Source organism: Ascaphus truei, chromosome 8 (genome assembly GCF_040206685.1).
Source record: "Ascaphus truei isolate aAscTru1 chromosome 8, aAscTru1.hap1, whole genome shotgun sequence".
Classification (NCBI taxonomy): domain Eukaryota; kingdom Metazoa; phylum Chordata; class Amphibia; order Anura; family Ascaphidae; genus Ascaphus; species Ascaphus truei.
Genome location: NC_134490.1, coordinates 69,793,054 through 69,820,838, shown reverse-complemented (window position 1 = coordinate 69,820,838; position 27,785 = coordinate 69,793,054). Strand labels below are relative to the sequence as shown.

Sequence of the window (27,785 nt, the reverse complement as noted above, 5' to 3'; positions counted from 1 at the left end):
AAAGGTTAAGGGCAGTCCTAACGTCCCTAAGAGAAGCAGGGCTAACTGCAAATCCAAAAAAATGTGCCCTGGGTAAATCCACTACAAAATACTTGGGCTATGCCATTGGGGGAGGGATAGTAAGGCCACTAGCTAGCAAGTTGGCCGCCATAAAGGAAGTCCCCACCCCACAGACAAAGACACAGGTCCACTCCCTTTTGGGGTTAGCAGGGTATTACAGGCGGTTTATCCCCAATTTTTCAGAAATATCTGCACCCCTAACAGATCTGACAAAAAAGAGTGCCCCGACCCAAGTTAAATGGTCTTGGGAGTGCCAAGACGCCTTTGACATGCTAAAAAAGTGCCTGTCAGAGGGCCCCGCTCTTCGGAGCCCAGATTTTAAAGAGCCCTTCATCATCCAGACGGATGCCTCAGAGGTAGGACTGGGAGCAGTGCTGTCCCAGCAATTTGATGGTGTTGAACACCCCATACTGTTCATCAGCCGGAAGCTGTTCCCAAGGGAAGTGAAGTATTCCGTCATTGAGAAGGAGTGCCTCGCTGTAAAATGGGCAATTGAGGCCTTGAGACATTATGTCGCCGGAGTACACTTCACCCTGGTCACTGACCATGCGCCCTTGAAATGGTTAAACACCATGAAGGACACAAACTCAAGGTTGACCAGGTGGTATATGGCCCGCCAACCCTTCTCTTTTGATATACAGCATAGACCTGGAAAGGACCATGGAAATGCTGATTTTTTGTCAACAGAAGGAGTGGAGGGTTGGGCTTCAGCCGTGTGGGACCCTAGCCGCACACAAACAGGGGAGGTATGTGACAGGGTGAAGTCAACCCCTATCAGTTATGCCTGGGAAACATATGTCTGAGTGCTTCATCCAGCACTCAGAAGGTTAACTCAGGAGGAAGCTAGGTAATCAGGAGGTAAACTGACACCTGATAGCCAGCAAGGTAGAAAATGATCTTGTTACTGGCTGTAGCTGCCTGCCTTAGACCAGAGCACACTGCTATGTGAGCTGTTAGCCAGAGGGATTCACCAAAGTCACTACTTCAACCACAGTAAGGATTGTTCATTTGTTTTCCTGACTGCTTAAAGTACACTTATGGTTTGCTTATGGTCCTGCCAGCCAGCCTGCTAGATAGGCCTGGTGTGTTTGTCAGATCTCCCAATGTGGAGCAGGTTTTCTTTTGGTTTGAATGGACAGTGTACCCACATGTTATGTTATGTTATGTTGTGGAGAAATAAAGCCACTGAACGTTTTCATTATCCTGAAACTACACGTGTGGACTGTTCCCTGACCTCGGCTACAGCCCGTCCTGCCACACCCAGTCCTACTGTCCCTATCATCAGGGTCATTGCCCGTGCCTGAAGGGTTATTGTAAGGCATTGGATTGCCAATGTATATATTTTCCCAAATCATGTAAAAATGTAACATTTTACTGTATGTGAAAGTAGTGGTACTGTTCTGGACTGTGTGTGGATGCTTTTACACATGTGGGGCTGTGTAGGAGATGCATGCGGTCTTAGAACAAGAGACGGTTTTAGGGAAAAAAAATATTATATGTTATTAGCCAATGCTTTGACAACATAAAACATCAGCCTGTGATCAGCATAACAGGGATAAGAAAAACAAAAAATAAAAAAACCCAGTATGGAAGTCAGTTTACCTTCGGGCCCTGGCTTCCTCCTGTCTGGCTAAGAGGAAGGGGGGGTAGGGGGTAGAGGGGTGAGAAGAGTCCCAGTGCAGGCGGTCCACGTTGCATCCCTGGATCACAGAGTCTAGTCACAGCGTGATATCTCTAGTGGTCCATGCTCTCCCTGGATCAGAGATCTCCCAGCAGTGACTGCTGAATGCTTTTTAAAGGCATCTAATGAGGCTGCTGAGCAGGTCAAATAAGACAGCCCTCTGGATTTAAGCTGTTCAATGCTTTCTCAGGCTCTTAAACTATGTTTCCTATTGCATTATTACATGACACGGGATCAGCCCTGTTACAGGCTGTAGTACCAAATTGCGGGCCATAGGTCCCAGGTTATAGACTCCTCTCACCATTAGAACCATGCCCCCCTGCTGGACATCTGTTTGCCTACGGTGGAGGGGGGTGCTCATGTATGAGCATGCAGTTCCCTATTTCTGGGGTGTCATCCCAGACTTTGGAGGGTGGGGGAAAAAAGCCAGTGTCCAGGAAGGGTTGGGTACAAAGGGTACCAGCTGGTTTTGCACACAGCCCAAAAGCAGATACCTTAGGGATCTGGCACCTCTGGAAGTGAGGCCACCCCGTTATGTGACACTGAGTAGCAGAGAAAAGTGAAAGGTGGGTCAGCATTTAGTCTAAGATCTTTACAAAAAAATAACGGATATCCTGGATCTGATATGATTCACAAGAATAACAAATATATCTTTGTAGCATTTGAGATCAGACAAATTAGATGATGCTAAACAATCCACAATTGTAAGGGTACAAAGGTCAGATATTTGTTCACCCCTCAAGAATCAGACTAATCTCAATACACCATTATTCTAGGAGGTGCAGAAAGAAAGTTATGAGGTAATTTACTCTGATCATTTTGAGTTTTAAAGAACCTGTCATGTTTGAATGCAGGGGAGGTAAGGACATGCCCAGAAGGTGGGCTTATTCAGTTTCCAATGCAGGAGTCTTTAGGATAAAAATCATGCATTTGGGATATGAATTTCGAATTCAACAGAGGGAGTGTTCTACGCCAACAAGACACTTGAATTACATAGTTATATAGTTACATAGTAGATGAGGTTGAAAAAAGATAGGTCCATCAAGTTCAATCTATGCTAAATTTAGACAACAGATACTTTATCCTATATCTATACTTACTTATTGATCCAGAGGAAGGCAAACAAAAAACCCCAGTGTCAGATATCCCCAGATATCTCATAAGGGGAAAAATAAATTCCTTCCTGACTCCAAGAAATGGCAATCGGATTAATCCCTGGATCAACATCCTTCCCATGTATACTTATTTGGTATATCCCTGTATACCTTTCCCATCTAAAAAGATGTCCAACCTTTTTTTGAACAAATCTATTGTATCTGCCACCACAGTCTCCATGGGTAATAAATTCCACATTTTAACTGCCCTTACTGTAAAGAACCCTTTCCTTTGTTGCTGGTGAAATCTCCTTTCCTCCAACCTTAAGGGATGGCCCGAGTCCTTTGTACTGCTCGTGGGATGAATAGTTCTTTTGAAAGCTCCTTGTATTGTCCCCGAATATATTTGTATATAGTTATCATATCCCCTCTTAGACGCCTCTTTTCTAATGTAAATAAATCTAATTTAGCTAGCCTCTCCTCATAAGTTAGATTGTCCATCCCCTTTATTAATTTGGTGGCTCTTCTCTGCACTCTCTCTAGTTCCATAATATATTATCTTAGGATTGGTGCCCAAAATTGTACTCCAAGTTCATATGTTTCCAACCCAATACCCTCTGAAAAGCATAATATCTGGTAATGTATGTTAGGAATTTCTGTTTCTAGTGAGTCAGCTGGATAGCCGTGTATTAACCCTTCTCACATACCCATGTCATGTGCTCACAGATGTGCTGTTCATCATATCCATCTATGCAGAGACTGTACAATATTACATTCCACAAGTTATTTCCACAACAGGGCAAATATAGCTCTAAAACCTCCTAATATACAATTCTATGACATTTATAGAAAATAATCATGGCATCTATATTCCAGTCTCACAATGATAATTATGGCAGCTATATTTCCAATCTCACAATGAGCTGTGTTGGCACCTAAACGTTCCTGATGTGGAATAAAGGAGAAGGTAAATTGTTAAGAGATTTATAAAGTCACCAGAACCAAAACATGGCATCACTAAGGAGCTTATCACATGGGGCAACTGATTCAGGGCCAGCTTGATGGCGGTGCCATCTGTGCGACTGCAGCGGGCCCCACACTCTCCCCTGGGGCTCCACCTGTGGAGGAGGATCAGCGGCAGAGACAGCCCACCCAGGCAGCAATTACGGGTCCGACACCCAGTGGAGCCCAACTTCCATATCAGGACCCCATGGGTTGGCTCCCTCCAGCACTGCTGTTGCATTCGCCCCACTGTAAGGGTTCCGGGGAGTACAAGAGGCCCCGCACTCACAGTTTGCACTGGGCACGCTTTATTCCAAGCAGGTCCTGCCTATCATGCATGTTTTTCAGTTCGTAGGACTTTGGGGCTATAGTTCCAACTTGGTCGACCACCCGTGCAAGACAATGGCCGCTTACGTTAAGAACTGTCAGCACTATCAGTTCTGTACTATGATAAAATACTTTTTTTTGCTTCTATAGCAACCATTTACAGATACTGAGTAAATACTCCTCTGCAGCCATTTAGTGAATCCCGAGCCGAATCTTTGCCGATCGATCCCAGGAGAACTGATCGATCGGCAACTTAGCTAATTACTTATCATTGTGTGGTTTGTATTGATGCCCATATTAAATGGAAAAAATAAATAAATAAATTAACAAACGGCAGCTTTGACTGCTGCTTTGAACACAGAAACATAGGGCCCTGTTGCTAAGGAGATCATAAAGGTTGCTCCAGTACAAGAAAGATCTGGTCTGATTATGCAAAGATAATATTTTTACTGGTATAAGAGAAATGGTCACCGATCCTTCCTACCTCTCTCTCATTTACTTTCTACTTTTATCTTTCCACACATAAAATACTGCGATCAGCATCTCTGCTTCCCCATATGCAGTGTTAGACTCAGAGGTCGCAGTGTTAGACTCAGAGGTCGCAGTGTTAGACTCAGAGGTCGCAGTGTTAGACTCAGAGGTCGCAGTGTGATGGCAATAGGGCCGGAGCAGCCAACTGCAGTCCTCAAGGGCCACCAACATATCAGGGTTTCAATCAGGGGCTCATTCATTATGACTGTGCCACCTGTCCTGAAGCAGGAGTATCCTGAAAACCTGACCTGTTGGTGGCCCTTGAGGACTGGAGCTGACCACCCCTGCACTATAGGGGGTGCTGAGTATCACAATTTTTTTTTTTTACATTTCAAACAATAATTCATTTTTTGTTGGATGAAAAATGTATTTAAATGAATGTCTTCCTTTGTGTTGCTCCCTACGATATATACAGTACTTATATAATCCTCCATAACTGAGGTCCAGAGCTTTGCCGCAATATTGCAGACTTAGAATTTGCGGTATCACTTCTTTTTTTTTACTGCACTTAATAACTAGTTATACCATGTAATAATACAAATATGTACATGCACAATCCTATTTCTCTCTCATTATGCAGCTTAGATTGCAAGCTCCTGGGGACAAGGACTTCTTTCTCTCTTATGCCTATGGGACTTGGCCGTGCGTCACACTATGTATGTGTGTAATGTTGTATTTAATATTGTACACTTGTACATACATAAAGTGCTACCGTGAAACATAAATATATATCTCTTATTTTCCGTTCCTCCGTGGCGGTCCTGTCTTTGTAACTGATCTCCTTACCCCAAATAGAGAGCTCTGCAATATACTTATAGTAAGGCTGCAATAATAAGAAATGATAGGCCGATTTGTTTGTATTGTTGTCAGACTCAGGCATGGGCATTATTAAAGCTTTACAGACACATGGTGACTTGCAGTTTAAATGGCAGCAGATTTAACCCTTCAAATGCCCGATGATTTTGCCACCGCCAGGCCCGCCGACAGGTGGGTAGCGCTGGCTCATCTGTCCCGGGCCCGGCAGTGGAGGGAGGCCTGTCCCGGCGATTAGGCCCATACAAACCCTGCACCCCCACTTCATAGGTAGGGCCCGGGAGGTGTGGGGGAGTGAGAGAGATGGGGGTGGGGGAGGGGGTGGGAGTAAGAGAGAAATGGAGAGTGGCAGAGGGGAGAGAGAGAGGAAGGGGGAAAAGTGAGAGAGGGTGGAGAGTGATAGAGAGAGGGGGGTAATGGGTAGAGAGAGAGTAAAGGAGAGAGAGGGCAGTAGGTTAGAGAGGAGGGAGAGGGGGAAAGGCAGAGAGAGGGGGGAGAGAGGAGGTAATGTGATAGAGAGGGTGGGAGTGATGGAGAGAGGGGAAGAGTGAGAGAGAGACATGGCAGTGAGAGAGAGAGGATGGAGAGTGAGAAAGATAGGCGGAAGTGACAGAAAAAAATGGGGGGAGATGAGAGAGGGGGGAGTTTGAGACAGAAGGGGAGAGAGGAGTGGGGACAGTGAGAGGGGAGGACAGTGAGAGTGGTGAGAGCGGGGGCAGAGAGAGAGGGGGAGTGAGAGAGTGGGGAGAAAGGTAGAGAGATGGGGAGAGGTAGAGAGATAGGGGGGAGAGAGAGAGGGGAGGCAGTGAGAGTGGCACGAGAGAGGGGGAGGGAGACAGAGAGGGGAGAGAGGGGAAGTTTATGATAGATAGGAGGGGGGACTCTCAGGGCCTCAGACAGCTCCCACCAACAACCCGTGGCCCCATTGGAGAGTCTAGTCCTGGACCACGGGAAAGCTGTGGGCTGCCATGGCCACCACATTCTGGGGTCTTTCACTGCAGGGGCCACATGATGTAGTAGCTACATGGTGATGTTGTAGTTACAAGGTGTCAGTGGGGCTGGGACACTTAAAGGGTTAAAGACCGCAGAGTGGTCTGTGGAAAGGATAGCATCAGCTCCCCCTTATCTCTTCCCTGAGGTTAGCAGCTCCTCCCTTATCTCAAGGATCACCATGCCCTGTGCATAACCCTATTCTCTAATTCCCTTCCTTACACCATCTCTGATGTGCAGGAATAGGGAGGAGTAAAGGTTCATTTTATTTTGCTTAAAACCAAGAAATCACGCGCACTGCTCATGGAGAATCCAGTTCTGCCCCTCTAATAGAAACGCGTCAGGGGTGACGTCACACCCCCTCCACCAGTGCACATGCTTTCTTCTGCGCTCCTAAGGCTGCGGTTAGGGTGATGCTGAGCTGGTGCGCACACTCGCCGCGATGAAACACATGACTCCAATGTGTGTGGCCAGCGTGAGCGTGCGCCTGCCCGTGCCCAGGAGCGCACGGCGCTCAGCTGCTTGCAGCGACAAGTAACTTTGTTTCTGCAGCTCGCACTGAGGGCGAAACAGCTGCGTGACATCATGGCTGCGCCCCCCGACATGCTTCCACACGCGCGCAACTAGTTGGCCAGGAATCGCACGGCTAAGTAGAGCGCATGACATCACGGTACCGGAGCGCCCGTGCTCCCAGCCTGGCCGCAGTCTAAGACGGAACAACGCCTGGATTTTGCACGAGCGGTGCTGCGGTAATTATTGCTGCCTTTCTGTCTGCACAGCAGTGTTTGCGATGAGCACGGTGCAGACGGAGCCCAAGCAACTGGAGACAAGGAGATGTGTGGAGCGCAGAAGCCTTTTTGGTGAATGTATGGTATTTTACTTATTCAAAATGGAATTAAAAAAAAAAACATTATTTGTAAAAAATGTTGAAACTAAATACTTTCCATGTCATTTTTAACATTTATAATGAAAATTAACGTCTTCTGTTTTTATTGTGTTTAACGTTCTTTTCTATTTAATAGATATTTATCACAATAAATATCGTAATCATGATACGTTACTTAATATTACTTCACAATCAATGTGATGAAGCATCACAAGACCAGATAAACCTGGGTATTTCGAATCCATATAATTAAATGGCACAACACGTTTCCTCTTAAACATACAGTTGGAGGAACTTTTTCAGTGGAATGTGTTTCCAGGACTGAAGAGGTTAAACAAAACATTATTATAAACCACTAGAGAATGGGTTGTTGGCTTTTCCTGAGGCTCAAAGTGTTATGCATGCTTAGCTTATAACATGAATCATGTCTTCTGTATGTCACATGAACGATACCTATGGGCCTTATTTCTGCGGTCTCTCTTGTTTGCACTGATCTATGTTGGTACAATGGGAGGATAGACAGGTGCAAGCGAGCCTTATATAAGACCAAGCTGGGTAATGGAAACTCTGCATTGTTTCTTCCCCTATAAATGTTCAAACTTCTTTGCTGCATTATAATTTGCTGAGCTGGCCTCAGCACGCACAGAGCACGCCACGCTGCAAGGGATCATGGACAAATTGCAACTTTTTGGCAAAAAAAGGAGCGTGCAGTAGGCACAAGGTACTACTAGCCCAATGATTGTAAGGCAGTGGTTTTAAACAGGGTTTCCTAGGAAACCTTGGGTTACGCAGGCATCCCTAAAGGGTTCCCTCCAATTTTCAAGTCATTTGAAAATGATACCAAATACAGAAGAATTTACAATGCATCTGATCTCAGGCGCGCTATTAGAGAGGGTTGGGGCTCATTACAATGCATCTGATCTCAGGCGCGCTATTAGAGAGGGTTGGGGTTCCTTACAATGCATCTGATCTCAGACACGCTATTAGAGAGGGTTGGGGTTCCTTACAATGCATCTGATCTCAGACGCGCTATTAGAGAGGGTTGGGGTTCCTTACACTGCATCCGATCTCAGACGCGCTATTAGAGAGGGTTGGGGTTCCTTACAATGCATCTGATCTCAGACGCGCTATTAGAGAGGGTTGGGGTTCCTTACACTGCATCCGATCTCAGACGCGCTATTAGAGAGGGTTGGGGTTCCTTACAATACATCTGATCTCAGACGCGCTATTAGAGAGGGTTGGGGTTCCTTACAATGTATCTGATCTCAGATACGCTATTAGAGAGGGTTGGGGTTCCTTACAATGCATCTGATCTCAGACACGCTATTAGAGAGGGTTGGGGTTCCTTATAATGCATCTGATCTAAGACGTGCTAATAGTGAGGGTTGGGGTTCCTTACAATGCATCTGATCTCAGGCACACTATTAGAGAGGGTTGGGGTTCCTTACAATGCATCTGATCTCAGACGCGCTATTAGAGAGGGTTGGGGTTCCTTATAATGCATCTGATCTCAGACGTGCTAATAGTGAGGGTTGTGGTTCCTTACAATGCATCTGATCTCAGACACACTATTAGAGAGGGTTGGGGCTCCTTACAATGCATCTGACCTCAGCCGCGCTATTAGAGAGGGTTGGGGTTCCTTACAATGCATCTGATCTCAGCCGCGGTATTAGAGAGGGTTGGGGTTCCTTACTATGCATATGATCTCAGATGCACTATTAGAAAGGGTTGGGGTTCTTTGTGACGCGGAGACGCGACTGCAGCTCCAAATATCATTTTTGGTTGTAGCTGCAAAATGTAGCAGCGTCAACCCTGCACTTTGCCGCCGGTGGAGTTTTCAGTTTGAACACTCCCACCGAACAACATGAAATGGCGACGGACGCGCACGCACGTCGCGTAGCAGCCACCCTGAACTCGGCCTTACATTCTTTTTAAAGCGCTGCTCCAAAATTAAAGCCTTTTTCTTCTAACGGAAAAGTACTTATTTATGACTGTGAGTGGCCATTAGTGAAAGCAGTGCCGTCTTAACGCATGGGCACGCTGGGCAGTTGCCCGGGGGCCCCACGAGCATAGGGGCCCCACGCTAATCTATGCACAGACCAGAATTTAACACTAATTTTCCGATCACCCGCCTCAACATTCAAATCTCCGCTGACTCGGTAGAAGGTGAAAAATTACGACTTGTAGCGGAGAGTTGGCAGGGCCCAGTGCACTGCTTTGGCCGGGGGCCTATAATGCTGTTAAGACGGTCCTGAGTGAAAGTGAGGGGCAGTGAGTGAAAGTGAGGGGCGGTGAGGGACAGTGAAGAGCAGTGAGGGGTAGTGACAGTGAGTGGCAGTCAGGGGCAGTGAGGGACTGAGTGAAAGTGAGGGGCAGGGGCAGTGAGGGGGAGTGAGGGACAGTGAGGGACAGTGAGTGAAAGTGAGGGACAGTGAGGGGCAGTGAGTGAAAGTGAGGGACAGTGAGGGGCAGTGAGTGAAAGTGAGGGACAGTGAGGGGCAGTGAATGAAAGTGAGGGACAGTGACAGTGAGGGACAGTGAGGGGCAGTGAGTGACAGTGAGGGGCAGTGAGGGACAGTGAGGGGCAGTGACAGTGAGTGGCAGTGAGGGACAGTGAGTGAAAGTGAGGGGCAGTGACAATGAGTGACAGTGAGGGGCAGTGAGGGGCAGTGAGGGGCAGTGAGTGACAGTGACAGTGAGTGAAAGTGAGTGATAGTGAGGGGCAGTGAGGGGCAGTGAGGGACAGTGAGGGACAGTGAGTGACAGTGGGGGACAGTGAGGGGCAGTGAGGGGCAGTGAGTGACAGTAAGTGACAGTGAGGGGCAGTGAGTGACAGTGAGTGACAGTGAGGGACAGTGAGTGACAGTGAGGGACAGTGAGGGGCAGTGAGACAGTGACAGTGACAGTGAGGGGCAGTGAGGGACAGTGACAGTGAGGGGCAGTGAGGGACAGTGAGGGACAGTGAATGACAGTGAGGGGCAGTGGGTGACAGTGAGGGACAGTGACAGTGTGTGACAGTGAGGGGAAGTGAGGGACAGTGACAGTGACAGTGAGGAGCAGTGTGTGACAGTGAGGGGCAGTGAGGGACAGTGACAGTGAGGGGCAGTGTGTGACAGTGAGGGGCAGTGAGTGACAGTGAGGGACAGTGAGGGGCAGTGAGACAGTGACAGTGACAGTGAGGGGCAGTGAGGGACAGTGACAGTGAGGGGCAGTGAGGGACAGTGAGGGACAGTGAATGACAGTGAGGGGCAGTGGGTGACAGTGAGGGACAGTGACAGTGTGTGACAGTGAGGGGAAGTGAGGGACAGTGACAGTGACAGTGAGGGGCAGTGTGTGACAGTGAGGGGCAGTGAGGGACAGTGACAGTGAGGGGCAGTGTGTGACAGTGAGGGGCAGTGAGGGACAGTGACAGTGAGGGGCAGTGTGTGACAGTGAGGGGCAGTGAGGGACAGTGACAGTGAGGGGCAGTGAGTGACAGTGAGGGGCAGTGAGTGACAGTGAGGGACAGTGAGGGGCAGTGAGGGACAGTGAGGGGCAGTGAGTGACAGTGAGGGGCAGTGAGGGACAGTGACAGTGAGGGGCAGTGAGGGGCAGTGAGTGAGGGGCAGTGAGGGGCAGTGAGTGACAGTGAGGGGCAGTGAGGGACAGTGTGTGACAGTGAGGGGCAGTGAGTGACAGTGAGGGGCAGTGACAGTGAGGGACAGTGAGTGACAGTGAGTGACAGTGACAGTGAGGGACAGTGAGTGACAGTGAGGGGCAGTGACAGTGAGGGACAGTGAGGGACAGTGAGGGACAGTGAGGGGCAGTAAGGGACAGTGAGTGACAGTGAGGGGCAGTGAGGGACAGTGAGTGACAGTGAGTGACAGTGAGGGGCAGTGAGTGACACTGAGGGGCAGTGAGGGGCAGTGAGTGACACTGAGGGGCAGTGAGGGGCAGTGAGTGACAGTGAGTGACAGTGAGGGGCAGTGAGTGACAGTGAGGGGCAGTGAGGGGCAGTGAGTGACACTGAGGGGCAGTGAGGGGCAGTGAGGGGCAGTGAGTGACACTGAGGGGCAGTGAGGGGCAGTGAGTGACAGTGAGGGGCAGTGAGTGACAGTGAGGGGCAGTGAGGGGCAGTGAGTGACACTGAGGGGCAGTGAGGGGCAGTGAGTGACACTGAGGGGCAGTGAGGGGCAGTGAGTGACACTGAGGGACTGTGGGTGACAATGAGTGACATTTATTATAATATATAAAAGGCAGAGGGGGATTATAAACAAATATTCCATATCTCGGTGGACATTACTCTCACACATTTATCAGAAATCTTTCCGGGATCATTGCATCACCACACCGGATTAGAGACATGACGTAATATGATACAAGCCCGTTACTGTAACACTCCGGGGATCACGTGACGTGCTGGGCGGCGCGAGGCGGGGCTGCGCGAGACGGGGCGGGCTGTGCGCTCGCACTGGGGTTGGGAGTTTGCTCCGATCCCTGGTCCGGGTTATACGCATGCGCAGTACGGCTGCTGCAGCAGTTTGATTTCTCCTGTCAGGAAGGTGAGTGCGGCGCTCAGCGGTATATCGAGGGGGATCCCCGGGCCTGTGAGGGTTTTTATAGGAAATACGTGGCATGAGGAGGTTGGTGGGAACCCTGAGCTAGTGTTATACAGAGGGGAACAGAGCAGGATAGTCTTATACAGAGGGGAGCAGGGAAGGATAGTGTTATACAGAGGGGAGCAGGGAAAGATAGTGTTTATACAGAGGGGAGCAGGGAAAGATAGTGTTATACAGAGGGGAACAGAGCGGGATAGTGTTATACAGAGGGGAGCAGGGAAAGATAGTATTATACAGAGGGGAGCAGGGAAAGATAGTGTTTATACAGAGGGGAGCAGGGAAAGATAGTGTTATACAGAGGGGAACAGAGCGGGATAGTGTTATACAGAGGGGAGCAGGGAAAGATAGTATTATACAGAGGGGAGCAGGGAAAGATAGTGTTATACAGAGGGGAGCAGGGCAGGATAGTGTTATACAGAGGGGAGCAGGGCAGGATAGTGTTATACAGAGGGGAGCAGGGAAGGATAGTGTTATACAGAGGGGAGCAGGGAAGGGTTGTGTTATACAGAGGGGAGCAGGGCAGGATAGTGTTATACAGAGGGGAGCAGGGCAGGATAGTGTTATACAGAGGGGAGCAGGGCAGGATAGTGTTATTCAGAGGGGAGCAGGGCAGGATAGTGTTATACAGAGGGGAGCAGGGCAGGATAGTGTTATACAGAGGGGAGCAGGGCAGGATAGTGTTATACAGAGGGGAGCAGGGCAGGATAGTGTTATACAGAGGGGAGCAGGGCAGGATAGTGTTATACAGAGGGGAGCAGGGCAGGATAGTGTTATACAGAGGGGAGCAGGGAAGGATAGTGTTATACAGAGGGGAGCAGGGAAGGGTTGTGTTATACAGAGGGGAGCAGGGCAGGATAGTGTTATACAGAGGGGAGCAGGGCAGGATAGTGTTATACAGAGGGGAGCAGGGCAGGATAGTGTTATACAGAGGGGAGCAGGGCAGGATAGTGTTATACAGAGGGGAGCAGGGCAGGATAGTGTTATACAGAGGGGAGCAGGGCAGGATAGTGTTATACAGAGGGGAGCAGGGCAGGATAGTGTTATACAGAGGGGAGCAGGGTTTGGCAGTCCATATGTCGTTACATAGTGGGAGCAGAGTTTGTTATACAGGGGGAACCATGATATTATATCCCCGTTGCAATGTATGTTAGAAATTCTTGTAGCTTTATAGATGAGAGAATAGTGTACTAATGAGGGAGCAATGCATAGGGTCCTGGAAGCAGGGTGGGACAGTGTACTGTATACAGAGGGGAGCAGGAGGAGACACATCTCAGGTGTTGTGTCACATCTCAGCGTTGATGTGTCATATTAAGAAGGATGGGCACCTCTCTGTGACATTGCATTATTATCACAGTCCTGTGCTGGTATATGGAGGGAAGCAGTATGTCGTGTAGTGTTGTCATTATAAAAGGCTGAGTCTCCCCACTTATGTCACAGTAACACTGCCCATAGAAGTAGCACAGCAACACTGCCCGTCACAGTAACACTGTAACACTGCCCATCACAGTAACACTGTAACACTGCCCATCACAGTAACACTGCCCATCACAGTAACACTGTAACACTGCCCATCACAGTAACACTGTAACACTGCCCATCACAGTAACACTGTAACACTGCCCATCACAGCAACACTGCCCGTCACAGTAACACTGTAACACTGCCTGTCACAGTAATACAGCAGCACTGCCCATCGCAGTAATACAGCAACACTGCCCGTCACAGTAACACTGCCCGTCACAGTAACGCAGTAACACTGCCCGTCACAGTAACACTGCCCGTCACAGTAACGCAGTAACACTGCCCGTCACAGTAACACTGCCCGTCACAGTAACGCAGTAACACTGCCTGTCACAGTAACGCAGTAACACTGCCTGTCACGGTAATACAGCAACACTGCCTGTCACAGTAACCCTACCCGTCACAGTAATCCTACCCGTCACAGTAATACAGCAACACTGCCCGTCACAGTAATACAGCAATACTGCCCGTCACAGTAATACAGCAACACTGCCCGTCACAGTAATACAGCAGCACTGCCCGTCACAGTAACACTGCCCATCACAGTAACCCTACCCGTCACAGTAACGCAGTAACACTGCCCGTCACAGTAACCCTACCCGTCACAGTAACGCAGTAACACTGCCCGTCACAGTAACCCTACCCGTCACTGTAATGCAGCAACACTGCCCGTCACAGTAACACAGTAACGCAATAACACTGCCCGTCACAGTAACCCTACCCGTCACAGTAACGCAGTAACACTGCCCGTCACAGTAACCCTACCCGTCACAATAACACAGCAACACTGCCCGTCACTGTAACCCTACCCGTCACAGTAACGCAGTAACACTGCCCATCACAGTAATTCAGTAACACTGCCCGTCACAGTAACGCAGTAACACTGCCTGTCGCAGTAACACTGTAACACTGCCTGTCGCTGTAACACTGCCCGTCGCAGTAACACTGTAACACTGCCCGTCGCAGTAACACTGTAACACTGCCCGTCGCAGTAACACTGCCCGTCGCAGTAACACTGTAACACTGCCCGTCGCAGTAACACTGTAACACTGCCCGTCGCAGTAACACTGTAACACTGCCTGTCGCAGTAACACTGTAACACTGCCCGTCGCAGTAACACTGTAACACTGCCTGTCGCAGTAACACTGTAACACTGCCCGTCGCAGTAACACTGCCCGTCGCAGTAACACTGTAACACTGCCCGTCGCAGTAACACTGTAACACTGCCCGTCGCAGTAATACTGCCTGTCGCAGTAATGCAGTAACACTGCCCGTCAGTGTAACACTGTAAACCACCTAAAGATATCCTTACTATTCATACTGCCTCTTTTGAGTATACTGCTTTGTGTCTTAATATGCAAACAGCCCGTGTTTATAGCCAGACTGCGACCCACCCAGGAACTTAATATTCATACAGCCGTTTCCTCTGAGAGGTAATGCTCCGCATGCCCTAAAGCAGCAATCCCCCCAGGAGCCTGAGTTTCATTCATATAATATTGGCATCTTTTTCCTGAGCAGGTCCTGCTCCTTTTTAATAATGTTATTTTAGTGTTAAACAGGATTGAGCTTTTGAGGTTAGCATGGTAACATTTAGACTGCACTGGGCTCTGGGGAGGGCGCCCATTTGAACCTCCCGGACACTTAATATTTAACGTTTATCTTCTGAACAGCATCATATTTAAAAATTGTGAAAAAAAGGCACAAATTGGAAAGGGCACGAAAAGAGCTGTTAAAGTGAGTGAAAAAAAGTGCAAAACAAAATGATGAAGTAAATAAGAACAAGGAATCGAGTGCAAAATACTGTATATAAATAAAGCAAATATTACATATATAAGCGTACTGTCCTGTGAGGGGTGCTGCAGTGGGGTGAATGCGATCCAAATCCACTATTGGAGTAACAGCAAAGGAGTCCGAAGCGCATTCTCATCCAGGTATGTATGTAAAACAGAGACAGAAAACAAATACATAGTGTAGTACTGTCAAAATAACTTCCAGAAGTAGAAGTATGATGCTATTACTCACATTTTACGTGAGCAATATGGGCATTTCGGTTGTTCCGAGTAACCAACTCGTAAGGTGTAGTGGATCATTCACTGGAGGGACAGGATACTCCCAAGAAAGCAAGCCAGGGGACAAAGGGATAATGTAGATGACTTTATAAGTATGTAATAATAAAAGCAGAACGCGCTTACAAGCAAATAAGCGAACGTGGGCAGTAGGGACCCCCTGGGTCACGGAGTCGTATAACGGAGGTTATGCAGTTTGTGAAACGTTATCAGAATCACATCACCAAGCAGGCATAAATGGCACGAATTTCAGGTATTTTAAAGTAGAGGACGTTAGGGATTGAACTAGTATGCCCCTTGAGGAAGTCTGTATTGACGAAACGCGTAGGGCAACGCTGAAAAAGCACCATTAAGCTGACTGAGCCGAGGTACTGTGGAGGACCAGCGAGGACGTCTGAACCCTTACATACAGTGACTTTTTGTGGACGGCCACCACAAGGGCTTTCTGTGAGAGGGGTTTCTCCTGGACTTTATCCCCCACTCCGTGACCCAGGGGGTCCCTACTGCCCATGTTCGCTTATTTGCTTATAAGCGCGTTCTGCTTTTATTATTACATACTTATAAAGTCATCTACATTATCCCTTTGTCCCCTGGCTTGCTTTCTTGGGAGTATCCTGTCCCTCCAGTGAATGATCCACTACACCTTACGAGTTGGTTACTCGGAATAACCGAAATGCCCATATTGCTCACGTAAATTATGAGTAATAGCATCATACTTCTACTTCTGGAAGTTATTTTTACAGTACACTATGTATTTGTTTTCTGTCTCTGTTTTGCATACATACCTGGATGAGAGTGCGCTTCGGACTCCTTTGCAGTTAAAACAAAACTATGGTCAGCGCAGCCCTTTGTATACAGTAGGTCCCCGCTGTTCCTCGTTCTGCTTCTTGGTGATCCGCCAATACGGCGGTACTGTTGCCTGACTGCATTCATGTTTGCGCGCATGCGCAGAAGGGGCAGCTGACTCTGCGCATGCGCAGAAGTCTGAATTCTGGGATGGAGTAGGAAGGAGGAGGAACGGGAAATCGCCGGTGAACACAGCATTTGTGCGCTCTGCACAAAAAAAAGCTATGTTCTGCTTTTCGGCGATTTCCACTTTTTGGCGGGTGCCTGGAACCGAACCCGCCATGTAAGCGGGGCCGCCTGTAGTCTTAATATCTGTGTGTAATCCAAGAGTACTTTCAATGCTGGCGTGTTGGCAACAAAGGGTTTAATTGAAGTGCGTTTCCCATCCATAGCCCACACCGACCCGGTCACAGAAACAGTCCGGTGAGGCGGGTAAAAGGTCTTACTCTAGGAGTGGTCACCAACAGGTCAGACTATCCCTGCTTCAGCACAGGTGGCTCAGTCAACTACTGAGTCACTGATTGAACCACCTGTGCTGAAGCAGGGATATCCTGAAAACCGGACCTGTTGGTAGCCCTTGAGGACTTGAGTTGTCCACCCCTGCCTTACTCCACACAAAGAGACCAGCTGAAGCAAGTGAAACCCCTCCCAGCTTTCACCTCACACCCTTTACAAATGATCTCGAAAATATGTTGAAACTCCTGTATGTCATTTTTAGAACAAAATGTTAGTCTCCCTGATTTGTCACCCTCTGGTCATAACCCTGATACAACTTGTTAGTGGACCAGCTCCTGAGCGCCCATTTCATTGGCAGTGGTTTTGTAACCACCTTGGTGCACCACAGCCTGAAAATGTTTTGTAATGGCCATTTTATTGGTGATGTAGTCGCTGAGTCACTGACCCTTGGCCCTTTTTCCTTGTGTGACTTCCCTGTTGGTTTTATACATTTGAATACGGTTTCTCTCACCAGAGGACAGTGCCGTCTTAAACATGCAGTTACATGGAAAGATCACGTAACATCTGTATCATTTATAAACTCTTGCGTATGTGGTAAAATGATGTTGAATATTGAAATGAAGGAGCAAATCCTTGACACATCCTAAAATAAATAGTATTTCTGAAACTAAAACTTAGCGGGGGCATGTCTGTCACACTGACTGCTGACTCATTAAAGAGGCCATCCAAGCATCTTCAAAAATAAATATATGGATTTATGTTTTAATATATGCAGCCTTTGATTACCTGTATTGAAAACTACCTAACGTGACAATCGATTGATTCTCCCGTGATCGATCAGCAAACTCCTGTTTCCCAGGGTTCCCTAAATGGCTGCCTTTCAGTCTCTAAACAATCCTTCAGTCAGTGTAACTCAGCAGCAACAATGTATTCTTATATTACTAAGGTAACATTATCTATTGTTACAATTTGCAGCTCAAACTGCAGGGAATATTGGCAACAAATGATCACAAACAGGAAAGTGTTGCAAAGATCTTGCACGGCTGGGGAGGTGGGCTAAAGCCTGCTGTAGAAATCAAAGGATGCTCGGTATATTACAACTCATTAAAAATGGCATTGAGTTGAATTTTAAAATAAAAAACGTAGTGAGTATTATCTAATAATACCGAACTGATTTTTTATTTTTTTAAACACAAGTAGGATCGCTTGGATTGCTCCTTAAAGGCTATTCAGTCTCTTACCGTGTGACAATAGGAAGTTTTCCTTTAATCTTAATACACGTATCTTCTCAGATCTCCATGAGAGAAATGTAGATAATCTCAGAGCTGACACAATATGGACAAAGATTCCAGCACAAGCTGTATAACATGAAACATTCCATTATAGAATGTGATTCACTTGTCTGTTTCTCCTCCAATCACTGGCTGATGCAAGTACGGAAATAGGCATTTGATATATTGAGATTAAGGGATGCTCTATTATACATAGCTCTTTTAACAAAAAAAAATTACTTGCTACAAATATTTTCTCATAGTACAGAACTGATTTATTAAAAAAAAAACCACACAGGTAGGATATTACTTGAACTGCAGCTTTAAAAAAACCCATCAGATTATAATACTTCAGGTTCTTGTAATCCCTCAATTTTCGAACATTAACCAGTGGTTTCCTATTAGTTGGGCAGATGCTCTAAGTTTTTTAGTAGGGCTTTGTCCTTTTATTGGGATCCTACATCCAGCCAATTTCTACATTGACAAGAAGTAAATTAATGGTGTTTTTTGATTGCACTTTAAATGGGGATTCTTTCTTTTGAAAGAGTTTTCTATTTGTATTATATTATCACCCCAGGTAGCATCGCGGCAAAGATAGAGGATTGTTATGCTGTAGCCCAGGGATAGCCAAGTCCAGTCCTCAAGAGCTACCAACAGGTCAGATTTTCAGGATATCCCTGCTTTAGCACCGGTGGCTCAGTCAAAGACTGAGCCACTGACTGAGCCACTGATTGTTGGTACTGTAGCTCTTGAGGTCTGGATTTGGCTACCCCTGCTGTAGCTATAACATTGGATTAGCAGAGTGCTGAAGAGTTTGACTTTAATTATTAGTCTTCAAAACTCTGATGTGGAAAAGCCGGTTAATGCACAGCACAGAGGGCAGACACTCACACTCACATCATAGCAGTCTCTCCCTTTGCTCTCTGCTGATTGATTACATATTGTTACGCTTTCTATTACAACCAAAGTCTTTGATGGTTTCTGTTTGCCTTAAAAGAAAACATGTTTTTAAAGTGCGGCTTGGCAGCTTCCAGGTTTGTATCCATGCGAGAAGGACCCTTTACCCCATTTTCATCCAGAGCTGTAACTGAGACATCCTAAGTGGAGCTGGCAGTAACAAAGGGCACATCCCTCACATACATGAAATATAGAGCAGTAATAGAGGGTGACATCAACCAGAACAAACCTGAGCAACGCCAGAGAATAATAATGATGATGCAAAGCTATCACCAGAAAGGAATTATCCTGACAAATAAGTGTAGACCAGGGGAGGCCAACGCCGGTCCCCCAAGGGCCAGCAACAGGTCAGGTTTACAGGATATCCCTGCTTTAGCACCGGTCATTCTGACTGAGCCACTGATTGAACCACCTGTGCTGAAGCAGGGATAACCTGAAAACCTGACCTGTTGGTGGCCCTTTCGGACTGGCGTTGGCCACCCCTGCTGTAGACCGTTTTAGGGAAGGGTTCTAGGGTTAGCCCAGTTTTTGAGCGCAAAGGTTCTCGATATGGCTTCCTGGGTCCTCAGACAAGACCCCCCCCCCTAGCGTACTTGCTTTTCTCCCATTTTTTGTGTGTATTTTCCTAATGTTTCATGTTTTTTCCCCCTTTTCCCTTTTTCCCCCCACACCCCTCACTGTGAGACATTATTTCCCATTGCATTGTATTTGCTCTAATTCCGGTTTACATATGGTAATATTAAAATTATTTACTATTCTGACCTTTTGCATTCAGTAGATCATTTAGCTGTTAGACAGTGAATGCCGGTACTTTGATAGCTGTGTTATTCTCAGACAAGACCATGTTTGGGGATAATCAAACACGATGGTAATAATATATGTAATCTTATTTTTATACGCATTTGCTAATTCATTGATAATTTTTAAAGTTTTGGTGTATGTGTAGAGTTGTTTAGCAAGGGCTGAATCTGGCGTTTAGTAACAATTGTGTACGTAAAGCAGGTTATAACCTGGTCTCCCAGCCACTTCCTCCTGGTCAAAGAGTAGTCCCACCTATTCTAAATGACGTTATGTGCAGGTTCTGCCTCTGTGTCACAGAAGTGATCATGGAATCTGTGTGGGATGAGTTCGGTCAATGTCGGCCTGTGAAAGTGACTCAGAGATGGAGCCTGGGTTAGTAGTTAAACAGGTGTGTTTTGCAAGACTTTTTGAAGACGCATTATTTCCTCTTGGCCTAATCAAACGAAGTGATGTTTAAGCATTTACTAGTTGAATTAAGCACGTGCCTTCACATTGGTATTGGAGTAAATTAAAAAAAAAACTCGTGTTTCAATTTTAATCTTGTGCGGACAGAAAAAACTGGAAAAAGTCCTTTGTGCTGCGCTTTACAAGTCCCAAACAAACATTAACCTTGTTTAATCTATATTCATTAAAATGTTTTACAATACGTGGAATATATTCTTTATATTGTCTGCTGCAGCAAAGCTTAGATTACAATTTCAACGTTTAAGACTTCTATGTGCACAGTAACACCATCCCTGTCAGAGAGACGTGTGTATTTCTACTATTCGCATACATTGTATCCAACTACATTTAAATGAAACCCACTCCTTTAATATGTGCTGTAGTGGTTTGTATATAATAAAAGAGAGAAACCCCCAGTGTTACATCCAATATGACAAATGATATAGCTATCTGTTTTTCTTTTCACAAGCGAGGGTCATTTTTAGTTAAATTCTTTGGCCAAAGCATTTTAAGATTGCAAACCATGCCAAGGTACCCCTCTTTTGCCAGTCCTAACACCTGCAAAAACCTCTCCTAACCTCTGTAATGCAGGGAGGACGGTCTTATTAGACTGGTCATTCACAGGTGTATAACAAGGTCTGCCATTTAAAAGTGGGATGACTGAGCTTTAAACTAGGGAGGAGGGGTCACAAAGATCCAAACAATTGTTTACCAATTGAAATCTGCAACCACACACTACCCCTGCAACCTCAGAACCCAAACCCACCACACCATACATGACCAATTTGACATATTTATGTCAAAATGAGCGCTACTGGGATTGTGACCTAATGTATACAGCAAAAGACAAAAAGCCCCAGTGCTACATCCAATGTGACAAATTATATAGTTATCCGTATTCTTTTCATAAGTGAGGGGGAAGGGGTTTGTAGATATATGGAGAACGATACTTTTCAGAAGGAATGTTGAAGAATGTTGTTGATCCTTTACTATGGGGTAAATAATGACGTGACAGTAACCATCATTCCCAATAACAGCTATTATAGCTCTATTACAGGGACTGCTACTGAGTAACTCTGAATGAATGGAACCTCTAAAATAGGAGTGGCCAACTCCAGACCTCAAGCCCCTGCCCCAACACATCAGGTTTTCAAGATATCCCTGCTTCAGCACAGGTGGCTCAGTCAAAGACTAAGCCTCTGATTGAGCCACCTGTGCTGAAGCAGGATATCCTGAAGACCTGTTAGGGATATTGAGGACTGGAGTTGAGCACCCCTGCTCTAGAAGAGCCTGTTACAGAAAATGGATCCATGGGTAGCGGTATTTGTGGAGGCATAATAACATGAAAGCTTTTAAAACCTACGCAAAGTTCTTGGTATATTAAGCCATTTTAGCGGCTTAGCCAGTGCAGCCTTATAACACTGGAGTTATTCCAGCACTGCTCTCTGCGGACATGAAATCATCTCCACGTTTCCAGGTTGCTGTATTTTGAACATACAGACTTCGAGTCCAGTTCACGGATTTAGGAATCAAAGGCACTGTGTGCTCTGGGTACTAGGTTTTACAGGTTAAACTTTACAGGACGGGATTCTTCAGGGTAGATAATTGAAACAACAGATGCAATTATTAGATGTCAAACCTTTATTTTGGGGTCTTTAGTAGATGATGTTCTGAACACACGGACGATCGGCATTAAAGTAACAAGTTGACGGCGGCGCTTCGCGGGCTATTAGCCCGACGACGTCACTCCCCCCGCCCCCCGATCGCGCACGCTGGCTCACCTGCCAGTCCATGGAATCGCTCCTGACCGAGCAGGCGAGCGTCAGCGCTGCTCAGCACTACTCCCCCCTCTATGGACGTAGCCTAAGAGAGCTTGTCAAGACTGGTGAAAAGTTCTATGGTATATCGTCGCTGTGGAGGCAAAAGTAATTAACTGCATTCTTTGAGTACTGAGGAAAAGACGACTAAATGTTATTTTTGACAGGAAAATGCTGTATTTTAAAAGGAAGGTATTTTGATATGACGAGTTCTGTAGATTAGGGTCTTGAATTAGTTTTTCAACAGAAATAGCAAGAAATTCCAAGCCAGGAAGTAATGCATTTAGTGCGTTTTTGGCTTAATGGGTTTTTCCGATATGAAAGTTTTTTTTTAATAATTGGCATACTGCTATTTTCCCAGTATCTATGGCAGTTATTGTGATCGCTAGCACAGCCCTCGTGTTAAAATATAACTTTCAGGTCAATATTTGCAACTACGTTGGCAATACTCAATATCTAGTTGGACCAGGTGAACAGATCAAGAGGTCCCTTCATGTTTCTGTATTCAAGCGCTGCAGGACAGCACATCCTGTTTGTTGGTTTTGTATCAGTAAAGTTAAAAAGAAGCCCAGTGCAGTACAGAGAATTGCAGGCCCGTGTGACACAGAAGGGGTTAATATAAGAAGAATTTGCAAGTAGGGAAAGAATGTTGTAAATCATATTCGTCTGCAGAGAGATTAAGAACCGTTAGCGACAGATTATAGCTGTACGTGCTCCCTTATTACTTGTCATGGCTGAGAGCTAATAAACACGCAGGCGTTCGTAAAACTTAAACTAACTTTTATCATATTTTCCTAGTTTCCTTGACACGTTTATATAAGTTATGGTGGGTAAAAAATGAACAAAAACCTTTCGCCATACAGTGTTACAGCACATAAATAGCACTAATGAGCCCCTTCACGTCTGAGAGAGGTCTGCTTTCCCCTATTATCTCCTAGCACAGGGGTGCACAAACTTGTCAGTCTGACCCCCCCCCTCCCTTACCTTTTCTCTGGCGTTTTCTGACATTATTTGCCGCCACACCGCCACAGACAAGGTAAGGGACTTCTAGAGGCCTCATGCGCTCCTCCTACATTTCACTTAAATGTTGTGGGGACGAGCGCAGGGCCTCCTTAATCGCCACCCTCCCCCCCTTCCCCTGAAGATTTTGCGCTCCCTAGTTTGCGCACCTCTGTGCTAGCATACAGTGATTCCACTGCAGCCAGGAATTGTGGGTAGTGACATGCAAATGAGCACACTGTGACACCTTTTGGCTTCTTTCCCATTTTAACATGGATCCCTATAAGCTTATGCCTGCTGCATTACACAAGTGGTATTTTTATTTGCTGTACTTAAACAAATTTTGAACAATTTAGTAGCCAGTAATTATCATCATATAGTGAGCTTAAAATAACGAAATACATACAGGGTTTATACTCAAAATAGGACTTTAACAGCCCTGAGTTTTAGTGGGTTTCCCGCATGTTTTTGTTATTTTTAATACCATTTTAGATACGCTTTGTAGCGCACACTGTTTGTTAAAACACACGGGGACATATTTTCCGTACTAAGCAGTGTTACTCCGTAAAAAACCTTATGGCTCATTCACTTGTATGATCTGTAACGGCAGCACCACTTAGTAAATATGCACAGTCACTGACCAAGATCTTTGGACCTAATGACCTTTTTAGACATTTCATTTGCGTGTTGACTTTTATGCACTTTTAAAAACATTGCGTTTCTTTAACAGAGGGCGGGCCACTTCTACAGGGGCGGCTAACTCCAGTCCTCAAGGGCCACCAACGGGTCAGGTTTTCAGGATATCCATGCTTCAGCACAGGGGGCTGATTCAAAGGAGCACCTGGGGGGGGGCGGCTTAGTGGGTAAAGGCAGACTGAAAACAGGGGGTTCTGGTTCAAACCCCAGGTCAGCTCCTTGTGATCTTGGTTGTCACTGTATCGGCCTGTGCCACACGGACCAAAACATAGATGGCAAGCTCATCGGGCGAGGAACTGTTCCTGTAAAATGCGATGGACCTCGCACTATATTGTACTTGTGAAGCAGTGGGAGTCTCATTCGGAGAAAAGCGCTTTATGAAATAAGGTTGTTAATTTTATTAAAAGCAACATTTGCAGAGGCTGAGCCAGGTGTTGGAATGACAGGTGTCATTTCCTTCATAAATATCAGTTTGTGAAAAGCTGTGGCCTTTGTAACATCAACATTGGCAGCTGGGTTAAAAGGGTCTTGTGACTCAGCCACCTAGTGAATAAATCATTTATGTTCACACTGCATGTGTGTGTAATCTATGTAAAGATGTTCTATTTTTGCTTTGAGTTTTTATTTATTAAGGATAATTTCCAGAATAGCTTGCCAAGGAGGGGAAGAAGCCTCGTGTTACAGCATCTCGTTTGATAACTGCGCTTATTGACGGACTGCCCAGCCTGGAAGGATATATTGATTTCGTTGTTGTTTATGAATGTCTAATGGGAATAGCAGTTTTCATTTCCTCCGTCTCTAAGCTTTCGTAAATTCTTAACATGCTACTGAATTACAAAAATAATAATTATATGAAAAACATCTGTAACCCTCCCTGCTCTGCCCCTGAGGGAGTTTATATGTGTCTCCTAGGAAGACTTTATCTTATTCAGGGTGTAGGCTTCATGCGGCTGGGCGATGAGGTAGCAAAGATGGAAATTATGGGCTCCAGGAACTTTTGTAGTACAAACAACACTCTTTATTTAGGGCTCCTTTTACTAGGGCTCCTTTTACTAGGGCTCCTTTTACTAGGGCTCCTTTTACTAGGGCTCCTTTCGTCCGTCCACAGTACATACTGCAGTTGATGCCCTCTTGGGGGGCTCCACAGTTGATGCCCTCTTGGGGGGCTCTGCAGTTGATGCCCTCTTGGGGGGCTCCGCAGTTGATGCCCTCTTGGGGGGCTCCGCAGTTGATGCCCGCTTGGTGGGCTCTGCAGTTGATGCCCTCTTGGGGGGCTCCGCAGTTGATGCCCTCTTGGGGGGCTCTGCAGTTGAAGCCCTCTTGGGGGGCTCTGCAGTTGAAGCTCTCTTGGGGGGCTCCGCAGTTGAAGCTCTCTTGGGGGGCTCCGCAGTTGAAGCTCTCTTGGGGGGCTCCGCAGTTGATGCCCTCTTGGGGGGCTCTGCAGTTGATGCCCTCTTGGGGGGCTCTGCAGTTGATGTCCTCTTTGGGGGCTCCGCAGTTGATGCCCTCTTGGGGGGCTCCGCAGGTGAAGCCCTCTTGGGGGGCTCCGCAGGTGAAGCCCTCTTGGGGGGCTCTGCAGTTGAAGCCCTCGGGTGTGGGGGGGCGCAGGTGAAGCTCTCCTGGGGGGGTCTCCTCAGGTGAAGCACTCTGGGGGGGTCTCCTCAGGTGAAGCACTCTGGGGGGTCTCCTCAGGTGAAGCACTCTGGGGGGGACTCCTCAGGTGAAGCTCTCTGGGGGGGTCTCCTCAGGTGAACACTCTTTATTTAGGGCTCCTTTTACTAGGGCTCCTTTTACTAGGGCTCCTTTTACTAGGGCTCCTTTTACTAGGGCTCCTTTCGTCCGTCCACAGTACATACTGCAGTTGATGCCCTCTTGGGGGGCTCCACAGTTGATGCCCTCTTGGGGGGCTCTGCAGTTGATGCCCTCTTGGGGGGCTCCGCAGTTGATGCCCTCTTGGGGGGCTCCGCAGTTGATGCCCGCTTGGTGGGCTCTGCAGTTGATGCCCTCTTGGGGGGCTCCGCAGTTGATGCCCTCTTGGGGGGCTCTGCAGTTGAAGCCCTCTTGGGGGGCTCTGCAGTTGAAGCTCTCTTGGGGGGCTCCGCAGTTGAAGCTCTCTTGGGGGGCTCCGCAGTTGAAGCTCTCTTGGGGGGCTCCGCAGTTGATGCCCTCTTGGGGGGCTCTGCAGTTGATGCTCTCTTGGGGGGCTCTGCAGTTGATGTCCTCTTTGGGGGCTCCGCAGTTGATGCCCTCTTGGGGGGCTCCGCAGGTGAAGCCCTCTTGGGGGGCTCCGCAGGTGAAGCCCTCTTGGGGGGCTCTGCAGTTGAAGCCCTCGGGTGTGGGGGGGCGCAGGTGAAGCTCTCCTGGGGGGGTCTCCTCAGGTGAAGCACTCTGGGGGGGTCTCCTCAGGTGAAGCACTCTGGGGGGTCTCCTCAGGTGAAGCACTCTGGGGGGGACTCCTCAGGTGAAGCTCTCTGGGGGGGTCTCCTCAGGTGAAGCACTCTGGGTGGGCCACAGTTGAAGCCCCCTGGGGGCTGCGGGTGAAGCCCTTGCAGGCTGCTTGTTTCCCCCCAATGCTGTACACTGATAAGTGAACTGAGCTGAGGTTTCTTTTTCCAAAATAGATTCAATGTCAGCAAACAAAATACTGATCTAAGTATACTGACTTAGGGCTTAGTTTTATATTTGTCTCTACCTGTCACAATAGCACAAAATGAGACCGGTTGTTGTAATGTTGCTTAACCTGGGCAATTGTTTATAACAATAGCTCTTCGGCAAGTTCCTCTCCCGAGTTTAGGTTTCACCCCGTCTCGCTCTGCGTGTTCTTGCACACACTGATCTCTTATCACATTGATGAAACCATGTTCATTTTTTTTTTTAAAACTCCTGCACAGGTTCAAGAACCCGGATTTAAAATGACGACTTCCTGGAGCGATCGCCTCCAAAATGCAGCGGACCTCCCGGCCAATATGGATAGGCACGCAATGAAAAAGTACCGCCGCGAAGCCCATCACAGGTGAGAAGCGTGGCTGGTCAGAGCGCCCAAAAGGAACAACTTTTGTCAAGTGGTGATAACTTGACTGAATAATAAATAATGGCTAATTCCGTAATAATTTTTTGTTCTTTTCTGTTGTCCTTTCTTTGGCGTGCTGTGTTGTGACATATGGAAGTTACAGAGATTACTTGCTTTGTTTTTATTGCATTACAGAACTATGGTACTTAGATTATCATAGTCAGACAAGACAATCAGATAAGCGGACACAGCTTTTGCTGTATTCTGCTTTTGTTTATTGCCAGATTATGGATGTAAAGATGCAAGCCCTGATAGATGATCTGAAACATTTAGTAAACAATCTATTTGTCTTCCTTAAACAAATTTTAAGCCTTGCTTAAAGCAACGAGGAGTGTTTTTTTTTTTTAAATGTATTTTTAAGGAAGCTTAATTTCTGTTTCTTTGGGGCCTCTGAATTGGGGAATCTTGGTCAATCAAGAGCTTCCTGCACCATCCGAAAAGGGTAAGGGAGGTGGAAAGAGAGGGGGCTTCGCCTGTGAAAACGTAAAAAAATAATTGAAAAATACCTCTAGGTGTTGGATTTTGGTAACCCCTTAAACATGTCACTGACATTTGTATATTTTGATGGACTAAGAGGGACTGCCACTTTAGGCACCAATTTGTTTTCTTAAATACATTCACATATCTTTAAACTTTGTATGTTATCAAGTGCTTCTGGCCCTCACTGTTATTGCTAGAGATGGGCAAAATGTTTCCTCGAAATTCAAATCCGCTGCGAATTTGCAAGTTCCCCCTTTAGCTGCTGATTTCCGAGGATCGCTCTGAAAAAGGCAGATTCGTTGCTTTTTTTTCTGCCACTGGAAGTCTGCAGAAGGTTTCATCCGAATGAGACATAGAGACCTATTTTAGTAGAGTCTCA

General features: G+C 46.8%; 1 protein-coding gene across 1 annotated transcript in view; it reads left to right on the top strand.

Moving 5' to 3' along the window:
• The first annotated feature begins 11,824 nt into the window (after window positions 1-11,824).
• Window positions 11,825-27,785, top strand: part of NT5C2 (5'-nucleotidase, cytosolic II) — a 64,779-nt gene continuing 48,818 nt past the window's right edge. Inside the window, exons 1-2 of the mRNA XM_075612514.1 lie at window positions 11,825-11,925; window positions 26,748-26,869. Of these exons, the coding sequence (XP_075468629.1) occupies window positions 26,769-26,869 (101 nt within the window). The 5' untranslated portion in view covers window positions 11,825-11,925; window positions 26,748-26,768. The remainder of the gene's footprint in view (window positions 11,926-26,747; window positions 26,870-27,785) is intronic.